The sequence below is a fragment of the Eublepharis macularius genome, chromosome 8 (genome assembly GCF_028583425.1).
Source record: "Eublepharis macularius isolate TG4126 chromosome 8, MPM_Emac_v1.0, whole genome shotgun sequence".
Taxonomy (NCBI): Eukaryota; Metazoa; Chordata; class Lepidosauria; order Squamata; family Eublepharidae; genus Eublepharis; species Eublepharis macularius.
In genome coordinates, this window is record NC_072797.1 from 68,080,816 (window position 1) to 68,096,107 (window position 15,292).

At 43.2% G+C, this 15,292-nt stretch overlaps 1 protein-coding gene across 1 annotated transcript in view; it reads left to right on the forward strand.

Moving 5' to 3' along the window:
* Window positions 1–6,092, forward strand: part of CAMK4 (calcium/calmodulin dependent protein kinase IV) — a 184,687-nt gene extending 178,595 nt beyond the window's left edge. The window contains exons 11-12 of the mRNA XM_054986096.1: window positions 3,928–4,080; window positions 5,886–6,092. Of these exons, the coding sequence (XP_054842071.1) occupies window positions 3,928–4,080; window positions 5,886–6,092 (360 nt within the window). The remainder of the gene's footprint in view (window positions 1–3,927; window positions 4,081–5,885) is intronic.
* Window positions 6,093–15,292: the final 9,200 nt, after the last annotated feature.

A 15,292-nucleotide genomic window follows, 5' to 3' on the forward strand; every position in this document is an offset into this window, starting at 1 on the left:
GGCAGCACACAGATTCTCGGGTGTCTCCGGCTGATTGTTGGCCTGCAGGACCTGTAGCGCTTTGCCGGTCAGTCGCTTGACAGCTCCCCACATCACCAATGGGGCCCGCGGCGCCCTCAGCCCCTTCAGGAGGGGGTGGAAGGGTCGCTGAGCTTGCTCCAGGCTGACCTTTTCCATCTCGGGCACCAGGTTGGTTGTCACTTGATGCCACGCCATGTGCAGGCAGGACACACTTCGCTGGAACCCACAAAGGACCTGTAGGGGAAAGAACAGAAGCAAACCCTCGGCCCCAGGTTATTAAGGGAACAGGACCCAACCACGTCCAGTCAGGCAGGGCTGGATAGAACACCAACGGTTGGGGCAGCTGTGGTCGTTCCCAAAAATGCCTATCATAGGCAATTCTGCCACATCCTCGGATTTTGCCTGCCTGAGCTCACGTTCCAGAACCTCCCTCACAAGCCGCCCTGGGACTCCTCCAGCGGAAGGTGGATAATTAAAATCTTTACCGGGGGGCGCAGAAGGTTGTGGAGGGAAGGGAGAGCTGAGCAGTGCTGGAGGAAGCAATTGCACATCAGCATACTTTGGTGGACATTCCCTGGACAATTGAGCAATTGGAACGGGTGTAAACTTCACTGCATGCCTGCATTGATGCCAGGTATGCAACAATTCTACATGAGCTCGTGGCGGGGCATGGAGACCCCGGCTGATTTTCTCCCAGTCCTTGAGGCAGAGAGACCCCTTCTCAGGATACCAGGGGCACAACTTATTGATCTCCTGAAACAAGGAGTGAAGTTGACAAGAAGTCACGGTCCCGCCGGACTTCTGAACCAGGAACCGGAGTTCCTCTAGATGCCTGCACTGGGCATGTGAAAATTGTCCTCCCATACTCACCAATGAAGGGGTCACTGAGACAGCGACAAAGGAGTGCACTCAAGGGGCCTATGCCAGGCGTTGGTGAGTGGAGTCCCTGTTCAGCTGCGCCACTTGTAGGAATGACATGACACAGGGTTGAAGATTCTGAGCATCAGTCTGAGAAGGCCACTCTTTTCTAGCCAGGCAGTGGCTCTTTTATTTAAGCATAGCATGCATACACAAGGACTGAAGACCAAGGACAAAATGTTTATCTGTGCTGACATCCAGTTAACCAGTTACTGACAGGACCAGCAAAACTGCACGTAGCTGAGAGAAACTTTGCATTGTTAAGCATTTACGAGCAGAGGGGAGCAGAGCGCCCTTTGGTCAGGGTAGGTATGCCTATCCTGCTGACCTACAGACCCACATTGAATAATATGGGAGATACGCCCTGCGGGACCCCACAAGATAGTTCCCATTCTGGAGATAGCTGGTCTCCAACAGCAACCCTTTGAGTCTGTTCCGTGAGAAACAATTTAAACCAGTCCAGGGCACACCCTTTGATGGCCACTTCTGTTTCTAAACACCTCAACAGAATGGCATGGTCTACTGTGCCAAAGGCTGCAAACAGATCCAGGAGGAGCAATAAGGAAGCATGGCCGTCTATATTCAGATGGAGATCATCCACTAACGCTACTAGTGCCGTCTCTGATGCATGCCCTGGTCTGAATCCAGACTAGAAAGGGTTTAGCGCTAGAGTTTTCCAAGAAAATCTGGAGTTGGTCAGCTACTGCTCTATCAATCACTTTGCCCAGAAAGGGCAGATAAGAGACTGGGCAATAATTGGCCACATCAGTTTTGTCTTGGGATGGCTTTTTAATTAGTGGATGGATAACTGCCAGTTTGAGTGGCTGGGGGAAGGAGCCCTGAGTTAGCAATTGATTTACAATAGATCTCAGTGGTTCACTTATGTGATCTTTACTTGATTTTAACAGCCGAGATGGACAAGGATCGAGAACACAAGTAGTGGCTTTCATAGATGCCAGGATCCTGTTAAGGTCTGTCATTGTAATTGGTTCAGATCAGTCTAAATGTAGGCCAGATGGTGTATTAAGCATTTCTCCTATCTCATTCACATAGCAGCTAGCAGCTAGATCAAAGCATATTCATGCTATCTTATCAGCGAAAAACTTAGCAAAGGCCTCACAGCTAATTGTCTGTTCTTGGAACTGTAAAGGTTCAGATTTAGGGGTTAGAAGGTGTCTGGATACCCCAAACAGTTGGGACAGTTGTGAACTAGCTGATGTAATGGTTCCCAAGAAATAACGTTTCTTTGCCACTTTCATTTCCACTTCATAGAACCTCCAGTGTATTCTGTAGCAAGCTCTATCGGCTTCTGTGCAAGTTTTTCGCCAGTGTCTTTCTAGACGTCTTCTGGCCCTCTTCAGGTCAGCCAGCTCCATAGTAAACCATGGTGCTGGCTTACGTCCCAAGGGCCAGAGGACTTGACAAGGAGCAATGGTGTCAATAGCTTCAAGGAGCTTTGTGTTCCACACTCGTACAGCAGCTTCTGTGGAGCATGTGTCTGGAATTCTAAAGCCCCCCAAGGCATTTTGGAATCTGGAAGGGTCTATGAGCCTTTATAGGTGAATCATTTTAATTGAACCTCCCATTTTGAGGGGTGTTGGGGCTATATTCACTATTGCCTTCAGCAGATGATGATCTGACCATGGTTCAGGCCGAATTTCCAATGCTGAACCAAGGTTTTCCCTCAAAGGCTCAGTGCAAAATATTAAGTCTAATGTATGGCCTCTTATCATGTATAGGGCCTGACACTATTTGAGAGAGGCCCAAGGTTGCCAGGGAAGCTATAAATTCCTGATCCAGGCCTGACTTGGAACACTCAGCATGGATGTTGAAGTCTCCCAGAACAATAAGTCTAGGTGTCTCCAATACCATGTCTGCTAGCAGCTCTGCCAACTCAGAAAGGGTGCTTATAGGGGAGCTGGGTGATCTGTAAACAAGCAGGATACCCAGTCTGATTTTAATTCCTAGAGACAGGAACATGCAGTTAATACCAGCCATAGCTTGTACTGGAGGTCTACGGAAGTTGAAGGACTTCCAAAGAATAATAGCAACCCCTCCACCCTGGCTACCATAGCGAGGTTGGTGTAAGACTGCTTAGCCAATGGGAATTAGTTGGGATAGACACACCTTGTCATTTTCCTGAAGCCATGTCTCTGTTAGGCAAGCCACATAAATTTTCTCTTCCTGCAACATATAGCAATGCATGCAACCTTGTTCCTAACAGATCTAGTATTGTATAGGCTTAGTGTAGCAGCGGGGTGAAAGTGGCTCCATTGTCAGCAGATGGGATACTAGAGAGGTTGGATAAGCAGCAAGCATTACTGCTTGAAGCTAAGGGCATTTGGTAAGTCCCACTCCCATATTTACCAGCGCCCAGTTGCACTTGAATAGTACGTTTGCCAAACAGCTTTACCATGCAAGTAAGTAGTAAGTAAGAAGCTCAGGATTGGACTCCACAACCACATATTGGAGTATCAAACATACTGGTGGTCTCAACACAGGCAACAGACTAGGGCTACAGTAATGGTATAGTTGAGCAAGCAGTGTTGAACAGGTGTTGCAGCCATCCTAGACGCCGTTTATAATACAGTGATTCAGTTTCCACATTTCTTTCAAACAACTGATTGGTGTTGCCAACATTGAATGTCAGCCATCCATTGGCATCTAAATGCTGCCATTTAGACTAATAGACCCATGTGGACAAACAGCCATGAGGGTCAGGGGGCTGCACAGAGTGAGGGGGGAAGGGGACAGAATCACTCCTCCTACTCCTTCCATCAATTTCCCCAGAGTTGAAAAGGAATGCCAGGAGAAGAATAAGGAAAAGATCTGTGTAAGTCAACACCTTCCACTGAGATTGCTGGATCTAACCCTAGGTATGCAACAGCATGAACAGCTCATTGCTGTGTATGTTTATCGGCCTGGGGACTATGAGATTTTTATAAAATCGTGTTTGTGTTATTATTAGTTCATACTATTATTATGCAGGTTAAGAAGTTAATTGTGCTTGATCCTAAGAAGCGTCTCAGCACATTTCAAGCTTTACAACATCCCTGGGTCACAGGAAAAGCAGCAAATTTTGCTCATATGGATACAGCCCAAAAGAAACTGCAAGAATTCAATGCTCGGCGTAAACTTAAGGTACATTTCTGAAAACTGTAGAAATCAGCAAGGTTATAAAACCACCAAAAAAGTCCCCCATCTCAGTTGTTTTACCTAGAGTCAAATTAAATATAACCATGGGCGGTAGTATTTAATGTCCGACATAGAGCTGATTCAGAAAAAAACGTATCAAGGCAGCTTATCATAGCCTCAGCTTAGTGATAGACACTTTCTTATGTTGTTGGGCTTAGAAACTTCTCCCTGTTACTGCTCCAGAAGTGAACCTTCCCTTTTCTTTGGAAATTGACAGTCCCTCTACACGTTACTTCTTTTACGAGTTCTGCAGGGAGACAACCTGTGCTCTTCACAGGAACATATCATCTCAGGGATTTGCTTCTATTTTTAAAAAGCATGCAAATGTGCTCATAAAGCTGCCTCTGGGGGAGGGAAAGCTCCTGCCTTTCTCCGAAGCTTTCCCCCTTGTGCAAAAAACAGTGCAGGGAAGGAGAGTTTTCCCCTTTCTGCTGCCGCATGTGCGCACAATACCTCCATATGGAGCAGCAGAAATGGGGAAACAGTAGGACTGAGGCCTCTTTCTCAACTCTATATGTTTATTTTAAAACATCTTTGCTGTTAAGAAGGGGCATGTTATCTCTACGGACACAAATTCATAGTTTTGAGCAACGCAAAACCAAACATCTGCGATGGTATCTTCTAGATACAAAAATGACCCAAAATAATCTTACAGAAACTTCTGAAATAGCATGACATTGGGGCTCTAATGAATGAATTAATGGAATTCATTTACAAACATGCATGAATATAGAGTCTCATATTACAAATTAAAAATTAATCCTTATTTCATGATGAAAACCCTTTTTAAAGTTTACAAATGTCCAGTCTGAAGACATCTTGGCCATTTCTCACATATTCTAAGTTTCTGTTTAGAACAATCAACATGAAATCCATACCATACATTTATCTTACATAAATGTTTTTGACTGAATACAAATAATCTGATTGCAATATATACATGAATATAAAAAGTTGCTGTACCAAGGGCCTACTGCTATATTTCATTAATGGAAGATGCTGTATGATAATTCAAGGCTTAAAGAAGGCCTTTTCCATTTTCTGTGTTTAGTTTAAATGCACTGAGCAAAACAGAATTAAGCAATTTTGTTTCCAAAATAACGTGGCTTTTGACATTTATTGGACTAATGAAAAATTGGGTATGCATCACACTGCAGGTATGCCTCTTTATTTTATTTCCAGGGATAATGCCCATTGCAATATATTTAGATAGTGTACTAGTACAGTGTGAGAAAGAACATAATAAATCCTTAAACCCAGCATGCTGCTGCCTCACAGTTACATTCCCTCTCTTCTCCAACCTTGCCACACTGACAAATAGATGGTGTCATACAAAATAATGCAAAATAGGGGAGGCATATCTGAGGAAATACTAAAAGAGGTAGGAAATGCTTAAATCCATTAAGACTTACCTGACTAGACAACTTTTCTTGCCTCGTTTTCACAGAAACAGGCTGAATCCCAATAGGCTTATGTTTCAACACACAGCTTGCTTTGTTAGACCACATGGATTTGATCAGTTTGGATAGATACAAGCCTTGAAAGAGTACCAGACAGAAGTAGTTCCCTAGCAATATAAGTGGCAGGAGCAGATTACAACTACCCCAGGGTAAATGCCATGAAACCATGTGTGTGCATGCATGCATGTGTAAAAGAGGAAGAGGGAGAGAGAGAGAGAAGTCTTAAGGGCCTTATACATAATGGAATACTAGTTATTGCCAAGAAATCTAACTACTCATGTTTTTCACCAGGCTGCAGTGAAAGCTGTTGTTGCATCAACTCGTCTGGGAAGCGCAAGCTGTCATGGCAGCCATGACAGCTGTAAGCCCAGCCAAAATGAAACTCCAAATCAAGAATGCAATCTGGAGGAAAGAGCAGAAGAAAAAACAGAAGCAACAGACCTCACTGAACCTCGGAAAGCAAACCTTCCACCACCAGCATCAGAAGGAGAGTCTTAGGCCTTGGAGTGAATTAGAAGCATGGCCCCCCCCCCGGTGGCTGTGTTATAAGAGGCAAAATGTACTGGCTGGTGATCTCAACCAATGCATGTGACTGCTTCTGAAAAATAGTACACAGTCTTTTATTGGCATGCCATGGATAAAGTGATATTTACAATAATACCAACAAGTAAAATGAAGAAGGGGGAGTGTGTAACACTCCTTATGATCAACCCATATATTTCATGTAGAGTGTTTATTGCTAGCTGAAATGAACAATTGTGGCATACAGAAAATAGGCACTTCTTAAAGATCATATTTCCTCAATGTGCTTCCTTTGAAACTCATAATCAGCCAGTAATTTGATGGGCATAAGATCCACCAAATGTTTTTTAAAACAACATATAAATCATTTTACATTCACCAGTGATAATTTACAAACTGTTTACAAATGAAAACTTTATATGCAAAAACATTCCACAAATTCAAGATTGAAAAGTTTATTCAGATGGCTGTGAAACCAATGCACTCCTGAAACTGGTGTTAAGAATGCCTTACTCTTGATAACCATTTCTATATTGTGTTTTGACTATAAACAAAACATCACTCAGACTTCTGCCATTTCAGTATCTAGTATTATATTAAATGTTAAGGTTACAGTCACAGAAGATAGGTGCAGCTTTTAAAGATACAGTTGTAATTACTCATGACTATAAAACTGTGCAGCTGTTTATATATTTGCAGGTTATAAGGCTGTAATTTTAAAGATGTTCTGGGAAAGGCTATTCAACAGATTGATGCTTTTGCTATAGAAAAGCACACTGAACACTTTAGGGGGCAGCAAACTGAAATGCATCCCTGACCAGAGGTAAAGGGGAAATATGTCTGTCTGTGTAGATTTCATCAGTCCAGGTGTAACCAACTGACAGCGGAAGAGGGCGGACTTGGACATCATCTGTACCCAAAAAAATGATGTTACAATCTTTACTCTTTCAGGTGCAGCCTATGCTTGTTGAAAATTTCTATAAAAGGATAAACTACAAACAGTTCATAATTCATTTTATAACTCCTGGATTTCTTACTTATGTACAGAAATGATGAAAGGATGATGGCATATAATGATCTTTGCTGCTAAGATCCTAATGTATTAGACAGGTATTTCTTATTCTCTTATGTCTTTGCATTTCAGTAGTACTCCTAGAAGAATTTTCCTTTAAAAGAGGAAACAAAAAACTTAACCAAAAGAGAGAATGAGCAGTTAACCATGGAAGCAAAGGGCATGCATTCATTTTGTGAGGGTTTTTTTTTTACTTTACTGCAGTATAAACAAGTCTTGGTAAAGGAAAATTCCTTTGGTGATCATTGGACAATATACTAAGTTTGTAGTGAAGTGCCCTTTATGACTTCTTAAATACGTGGTGATGTTTTGAAACATTTTAAAAGCATTAATAATTAGAATGTAGATGAAAACTCTTCTTTTGCACAAGGAAACATTGCCCCAAGCACAAGAAGTCATCATATCCCAGGATGTTACTCCGACAACTTTAAGGTCACTAGCAATATAACTTCTTGTCTGTCAAAAGGAAGACCTCAAAGAGCTTACCTAGAAACACACAGAATGATCTGCAGCACGGCATATAGTTTTCTTCTGCAAAAAGGGGATATTCAGGGTATACATGGAGAATGTATCTAGCTTGGGTTTCCTTATCAGAGAAGTGACAATCCCTGTGCATATGGAAGGCCAGGCACACATGAGAACGGTTGGATTACAACTACTGGATACTTTTTGGCTACATGTCCCTTTAAAAGGGAAGGTTGCTGTCCCAGCTGCACACTATGACTTGCATGTTTCACATGTTCTACATCAGGGGTCTTCAGTGTGGTGACTGTGGACACAGTTGTGCCTGACAACACCTTTTCTAGTGCCCACCAAGTGTTTTTAGAAAGTGAGTGGGGCCAGATGGAGCTTTGGCAAAGCACGTCTTTTGATTGGCCATTGGAGTACTGATTGACTGCACAGATTTTTAAAAACATTGCTTTGGCAAAAACTGCTTCCATGGCACACTCTGTCACTATGTGACATTTTGTGGCTGGCTCCATTTCCTGTAGCAGCCAGTTTTTGGCAACAATATTGTTACTGCACCCAACACAGTGTCAGAATTCCAAATATGCCCACAGGCTCAAAAAGGTTGGGGACCCCTGTTCTAGATACTGAATCTGGAGGGTAGATCAGGTGATTTATGTTTTTAAATGTCTAGTCATTTCGGACACACAGGGTACACACAGTTGTTCACTTGCTTCTTATGGAATTATGGTGCACTGACTTTCCTGAAAAGATCCTTCTATACAGCTAGCCTTTTACTGTTCATAAAGTAGCACATTAACAGAACAGTTAATAAATTTCAGTGGAAGTCATTAATGTGCTGAATCACCCAAAAGAAAAGCATTTCAGCATGATGGTATCATTTGTCTAGAGAGCAATCAAAACATTTGGCATTTTAAAGTGTATTCTGAAACCTACACCAATATGCAAGTCATTTTTGATATTTGATATATTAACATGATAAAGCATGTTATGTAAGATATTACTCTTCTGTAACAAAGAAACTTCAAGCTGTTACATCAGAGTACGGTAAAAAACCAGCCCCCTCTTCATCTTTTGAAACTTTGCTAGTTTGCATTTATTGCTATTGTTTGTTGTTATGCTAACTTTGTTACAGAAATATGTAATCAAATGATGATGCTAAACCTAAACAGGGCAATAAGTATGGCTAAAGAATGACAGTGCTTTCAGAAACTGTTTTGTTTTAATCTAAAAGCCATGAAACATCCTACCATAGCAACTCCTTATTCCTACTGCTTTCCATTTCTCACTTATGCATGCACATACACTTGCCCATACACTTGCTATGGCCCCTGCCATGTTGGCCTAACAATACTATTAATTTGCTTATGGAAAATCAAGGGGATCCATTTGACACTTGTAGACATTGCCTCCTTACTGAATCAACTTTACATTCACTCTGCAAAAACCTATATATGTTTACTCAGAAGTATGCTTCTTTAAATTTAGGAGGATTTACTGCCAGAACTGTATGTGTAAGATAGCCTTAAAATGTGACATTAAACTTTGAATTATCTAAGGTACATTATTGCTATTTAACGTAATGGCACAAAAGCAACTTACTGTAGTACAAAGATCTTCAGCTGTAGATTCACCTTGCATGTATGTCAAATATTTTTGTTAACTGGGCAGATAAGTTTCAGATTTAGTGCCATAAGTACTTCTAAATTATCATGTTCCAGAATGACATCTTTAGTTTCTCTTGCCACTTCAACAGTTCCTAAATATAAACAGTAGCAATTTGGGCTTCAGATAACTTAATTTTCTGTTGGATTATGGCCCTAGCTACAGTATACACAAAAATGAGTCATACATCAGCACTTACTGATGTATTTGTTCATGGGCGTCACAAGGCAAAAAGTTGGTTGTAGAGCAGCAGAAGACTTGAAAAATCAGCTTCCGATACAGGTTAGGAGGAGTACTCTTCCCCAAAGGCAAAGGGCTTGTTCTACAAGAGCATAAGAATAAACTACTTAATGGGCTCTCGGCTAGTAAGTAAAGTAGCATGAAAGTTTGGTGCTTTGATTACTTGTAGCTTCTGACTGAAGAAGGAATGCTGAATTTGCTAATGTGCATGTTACTGAAATGTATAGTTTTTGACACTTAAAAACAAATATACAGGCCACAATCCCACAATGCATCAAAGCTTATAGAAAACAATAATTAATTCTCTGTACTGCAAAGCAAGGCAATTAGCTTAAATACAGAGGATTTTTTTTTCAGGTTAAATATGTGGAAGCCACTTTCAGAAAGGACATAAGATACATTCTACAGAATTAGCATTAGCAAAAGACCCCTTGAGTTTGAATATATTTTGAAATGCATTGCCTATATATTTTTGCCTTCTCTTCTGTATTCACTATCTCTAAAATCTGGCACCTGTTTTATTGTTTGTGTATCAAAACCTTTTTAAATAACAGCATTAATGAAGAAAATAAGAAATATCTGTTTATGGAATGCCTGTAAAGTACAAAGGAGATGAGCAATGCAGCTTGTATAATTTCTCTCATACAGTGTAAACTACTATAGAAGTCTCGGCACTAGTAGAAACTCAGTAGCCACTAGTCAGTTCTGCAGCTTTAAGAACAGGGACTTACATAGCTTTTTGTTTGCCCATGTGGAGAAGATTGGTATCTGCAGAATGAAGATATGCTTGAATGCCAAGAAGTTTCTAAACTGATTTGCATGTACCATATGAAAATAAACAAATAAGCCTAGGAATGCCTGTTTGTCATTCGGTGAAATCAAAGTTTTATATCAAAAACAAGGAAGAATACCTAAAACCTTTTCCTACTAAGAACTACTTTGAGGATAGCACCATACATGTAGTGCATAGCATAACCAAGTAAAAACTGAAAAGTGCAGCGAAGAACCTGAAGCCAGCCTTACTACCTTCCAGAGTCTCAAGTTATAAGTGTTCAGAGAGACAAAGAGTGAGATCTGAACACAGTTCTACTATGCAGTGACCATCTTCTGTGTTCATTGTCAGTCTTCTGGTGCAGTCCCACATGGGACTGCGTGTTTGCAGGCCAGCCAATTGGAGGTTCTGTAGCTTTAAATTTCTCCGGAGGGCACACGCTGCCTCCCCGTGCGCAGCCACGGCTGTTTTCCTGCCTAAACAGCCTATATTGGAGAGACGCGGTGCCCTCCATCCTCAGTTTCTCTTTTTCCGCCAGCTAGGAGACTAACTGTAGCGATAGTTAAGCGTTGGAATTTCTTTGATTCTAATCTTTGGCCTTGATCTTCCCCACTCCTTTTTCTTTCATCTGGAAAGAGAGGAAAATTGAAGGCATTATTCAAGCATTGCTCGAAATGCAACATGAAAATGTCTAAAATCGACAATTATCTGCTCTGTCTGCTGTGCTTAGGGGAAGAACACAATCCTCAGGCTTGTAAGATCTGCCAGGACTTTACCTCTAAAACGTGTTCAGAATGATCCAGCAGACTGAGGACTGCCCTGTGGCCAAAGGCGATGGCACCAGCAGATGGGTTGAAACCAAAGACCCCGGAAGCTGCTACAAGCCAATCAGATCCGACCTCAACTCCAATACCAGCGACTCAAGTAACACCATCAGAACCAATCTCTCAGAGCCAACTTCTGTCCATCGCCCACGAGGCATCGAGCCTGTCGGACTCTGCCTGGAGCCGGAAGCATGGCTCGGACTTGGCTTCGCCATCTCGATCGGAACCAGTAGGCTCTTAGAGCCAGCAATCGGAACCGAGGGACTTGGCTTCCCCACCACAAGCACAATTGGAACTGTCCAACCTTTTGGCTCCAATGTTGAGTGAACCACACAGGAAGAAGAGATCTAAGTCAAAACACCGGTCTAAGGCAGGCACCTAAAAGATCTCATCCCATGCCTGGAGAGCCTTTAATCCCGCCTAGAACCCCATAACCTGGGTTCAGGTCCCCGTCATCTTCCTCGGAGGAAGGAGAGATCCTGAGGGAGCGCACATCCAAGAGGAGCTGTCGCTCAGAGTGCTCTGGTAGATGCTGTTCGCATAGGTGCTCTCCATTGTACCACCAGCGTTTCCCCAGCCACTATGGCATCGATGTGGAGGAACCTTTCCATACAGAGTCCCTCTTCTCAGCAAGTGCTTGCTCAGGCAGTGCGAGGGTATCTCACTCCACCCATGGATCAGCGATGGCCTTCCAGCTCCAGGATCCGGACCAAGGTGGAGGCAGCCCAAGTGGTCCCTCAGAACTGTCACCTGATGAGGCTTTGGGTGACACTGGTGAGGTTTCACCAAATGACGATTTTCGCTCATATTCTGAGCAGCTTTTATGCATTGGAGATCGATACCACATCTACTGACCCTAAGCCTAGGGATAAGATCTTGAAGTATATTTACTCTGGTAATTCACCCAGTGTCACCATTCTGGTTATCGAAGGGTTGGCAGATTTGATGACATCTCTATGCGAGAAACCTGCTTCCAATGCTCTGACATCAAAGAAGGTGGAGACTCTACAAGATTAGTGACGAGTCGTGTCCTTTTTTTGTCAGTACACCCTCCCTCCCTCTTCCCTTGTGACTGAAGAAATGCAGTCGACAATAACAGGGCTCACACACCACCCCGTCAGATGAGGGGAGGAAGCTGGACTCCATAGGCAGGAAGGTCTATGCCTCTGCGGCCTTAGGCATTAAAATTGCCAACTATACAGCCATGATGGGCGCTTATCAAATATTCCTATGGGGTAAAGTGGCTGCCTTTCCAGAGTCACTCCCAGACGACAAGAAACCTCTGGCAAAGGTTATCAGAGAGGAAGCGCTAGGCCTCACCCGCCATCAGATCAATGCAGGCAGGAATTCAGTGGATGCAGCTACCAGGGCATTGACAGCAGCAGAACTGAGATGCCATTCGTGGCTCAGATCCACAGCCATTCCACTGGAAACCAGAGGCAAAGTTTGCCTTCCATTTGAAGGCAAAATGCTGTTCTCCAAGAAAATAGATGAGTATTTATTGCAGAAGCGGAAGGACCACCTGACAGCGAAATCATACGGAGTTCTCCCCTCAACCTCGCAAGGAACTGGCAGGCAGCAGTACAAACAACATTACAAGGGGAAGCAGTACTGCCTCCACCCCTACCAGACTTATCAGTATCTGCAAAGCCGTTCTTATCAACCTAGTCAAGGTTCCCTTTCCAAGCGAAAGTCTTCGCATGGATCCAAACATGGCGCTCACCCCCAACTTGGGAAGGAGCAGTAGAACAATCAGAAGCAGTTCTGTCTAGATCTGAATGGGGGGAAACCCTTTGGTGACAGGCTTTGTGCTTACTTTACAGCCTGGTGTGATATCACTTCTGATTCTTGGGGTGTTAGATATAATTCGGTTCAGTTATAAAATTGAATTTGACTACTTACCGTGTCTACACCTTCCTGTTAAATCTTCTGTTCCTCAGGCGGAACTTCTAGTGGAACTACAAGCTCTGGTTGACAAGGGAGCTGTTCAGTTGGTCCCAACACAGGATGAACAATTGGGATTCTATTCTAAATTCTTCCTAGTGGAAAAGAAGGATGGAGGGTTTAGACTTAAAGAGATCTTAAGGGGCACATAAGATTACAGAAGTTCAGGATGACTATGCTAAGTGTGGTGATGACACTTTTACCTCCTGGGTCTTGTTTCGCAGTGGCTGACCTGAGAGATGCATATTTTCACATCTCTATCTACCCTTCTCACAGGAAATACCTGTGATTCACATGCGCTGGTAACACACATCAGTACCAAGTACTGCCCTTGGGGCTCTCCACAGGCCCAAGGGTATTTATGAAATGTAGTGGCACACCTAAGAACTCTTGGTTGTTCCATATACCCATATATGGATGATTGGCTGTTGTCAGCACTTTCACGGGACAATCTACATCAACAGGTGGATTTGACTTTGCGGACCTACTCAGAGTTAGGTCTCATCATAAATTACAAGAAGTCCAAGGTCACTCCTGCTAGGAATGTCCAATTCATAGGTGCCATCCTGGTTGGTTCACTTAATAGGGCATTTTTACCACCAGAGAGGGCTCAGAAGCTGAAGGGTGTGATTAGAACCTGCCTTATACATAGGTTCCAATCTGTTAAGAGAATACAGACATTGCTGGGCCTCATGGCCTCAACAACAGCCCTATTAGCTATGCATGAGGGAATTACAATTATGGTTTAATTCCTGCTACTGCCCAGGTTTTCATTCCCAAGAGAAAAAATTCTCAATCCCCAGGACAGTGCTTAAGACTTTACACTGGTGGCTAACAGATGCAAACTTATTACAGGGCATGCAGTTTGGTGTTCCTTGCTCTGATGTTACCGTGACCACAGATGCTTCCTGCGATGGGGGGCACATTGTGGGGACCTCACTGCTCACGGCACTTGGGAAAACAGAGAACTTAACCTCCACATTAATGTGTTGGAACTGAGGGCAGTTTTTTATGCCTTAATCTCCTTTTCAGATATAGTCAGAGGAAAACTGTGCTTACAGACAATCGCACAGCAATGTGCTACATCAGCAGACAAAGGAGAACAACATCCCAATCTTTATGCCGTGAAGCCATAGCATTATGGGAGTAGGCTGTCAGCCATGATGTACACTTGCAGGCAGTTCACATATCCGGGCCAGAAAATGTCATTGCAAACAGACTGAGCAGAGTGGGCACAAACACAGATGAATGGTCAGTCAACGATCGATACCTCTACCCCGTCTTCCGGGACTGGGGTCAACCGGAGATAATTTGCCACAAAAGAAAACAGGAAGGCTTCCCTGTTTTGTTGAAGGGGAGGCCTTGACCCCAGCTCACTGGGGGCCGCGTTCCAGATAGCATGGTCAGGAAGTTTCTTTTATGCATTCCTCCCATACCACTGATTCCCAGGATTTTAGGCAAGATGCAGGCGGAAGGGACAAATGCCATCCTAGTAACACCCTTCTGGTCAAGGCAGCTGTGGTTTCACGAACTGCTTCAGATGACCAACCAGACTTTCCGTTGACTTCCACAGGAGCCAAATCTCCTATCACGGAATGGGGTATTCCACCATGTGATCGACAGACTCCAACTGACAGCATGGCTCCTTTGGCAGTAGGACCCCTTTCAACAGAGGAGGCAGAAGTACTGCTTAATGCCAAGAGGCTGTCTACTAGGCAATCTTATGCTCACAAATGGGGAAGGTTTTCTTTGTGGGTAACGGATAAGGGAAACAACCCAGTTACGTGTCCCTTACTCGGAGTCTTGGAATTCTTGTTAGAACTGAGGTCAGGGCTCTCCTTTTCCTCTGTAAAGCTATACTTATCAGCTATCTCAGCCTTTCACGAACCTGTTGATAGAAAAACAGTATTTTCCCATTATACTTCTAAGCTATTTTTAAGGGGCTTACAGAATATGTTTCCCCCAGTAGGGAAAATAGTGCCACAGTGGTCACTGCAATTAGTACTTACAATGATGATGTGTAAATCATTTGAGCCCTTGGCCAGTGGCCACTTGCCCCTTGAAGACATTGACCTTGAAGGTAGCTCTTCTAGTTGCAGTAACTTAAGCCAGAAAAGTGAATGAGATGGCTGCACTGTGTGCTGATCAGCCGTTCTTAAAGATCCACCCAGAAAAGGTTACCCTTAGACCA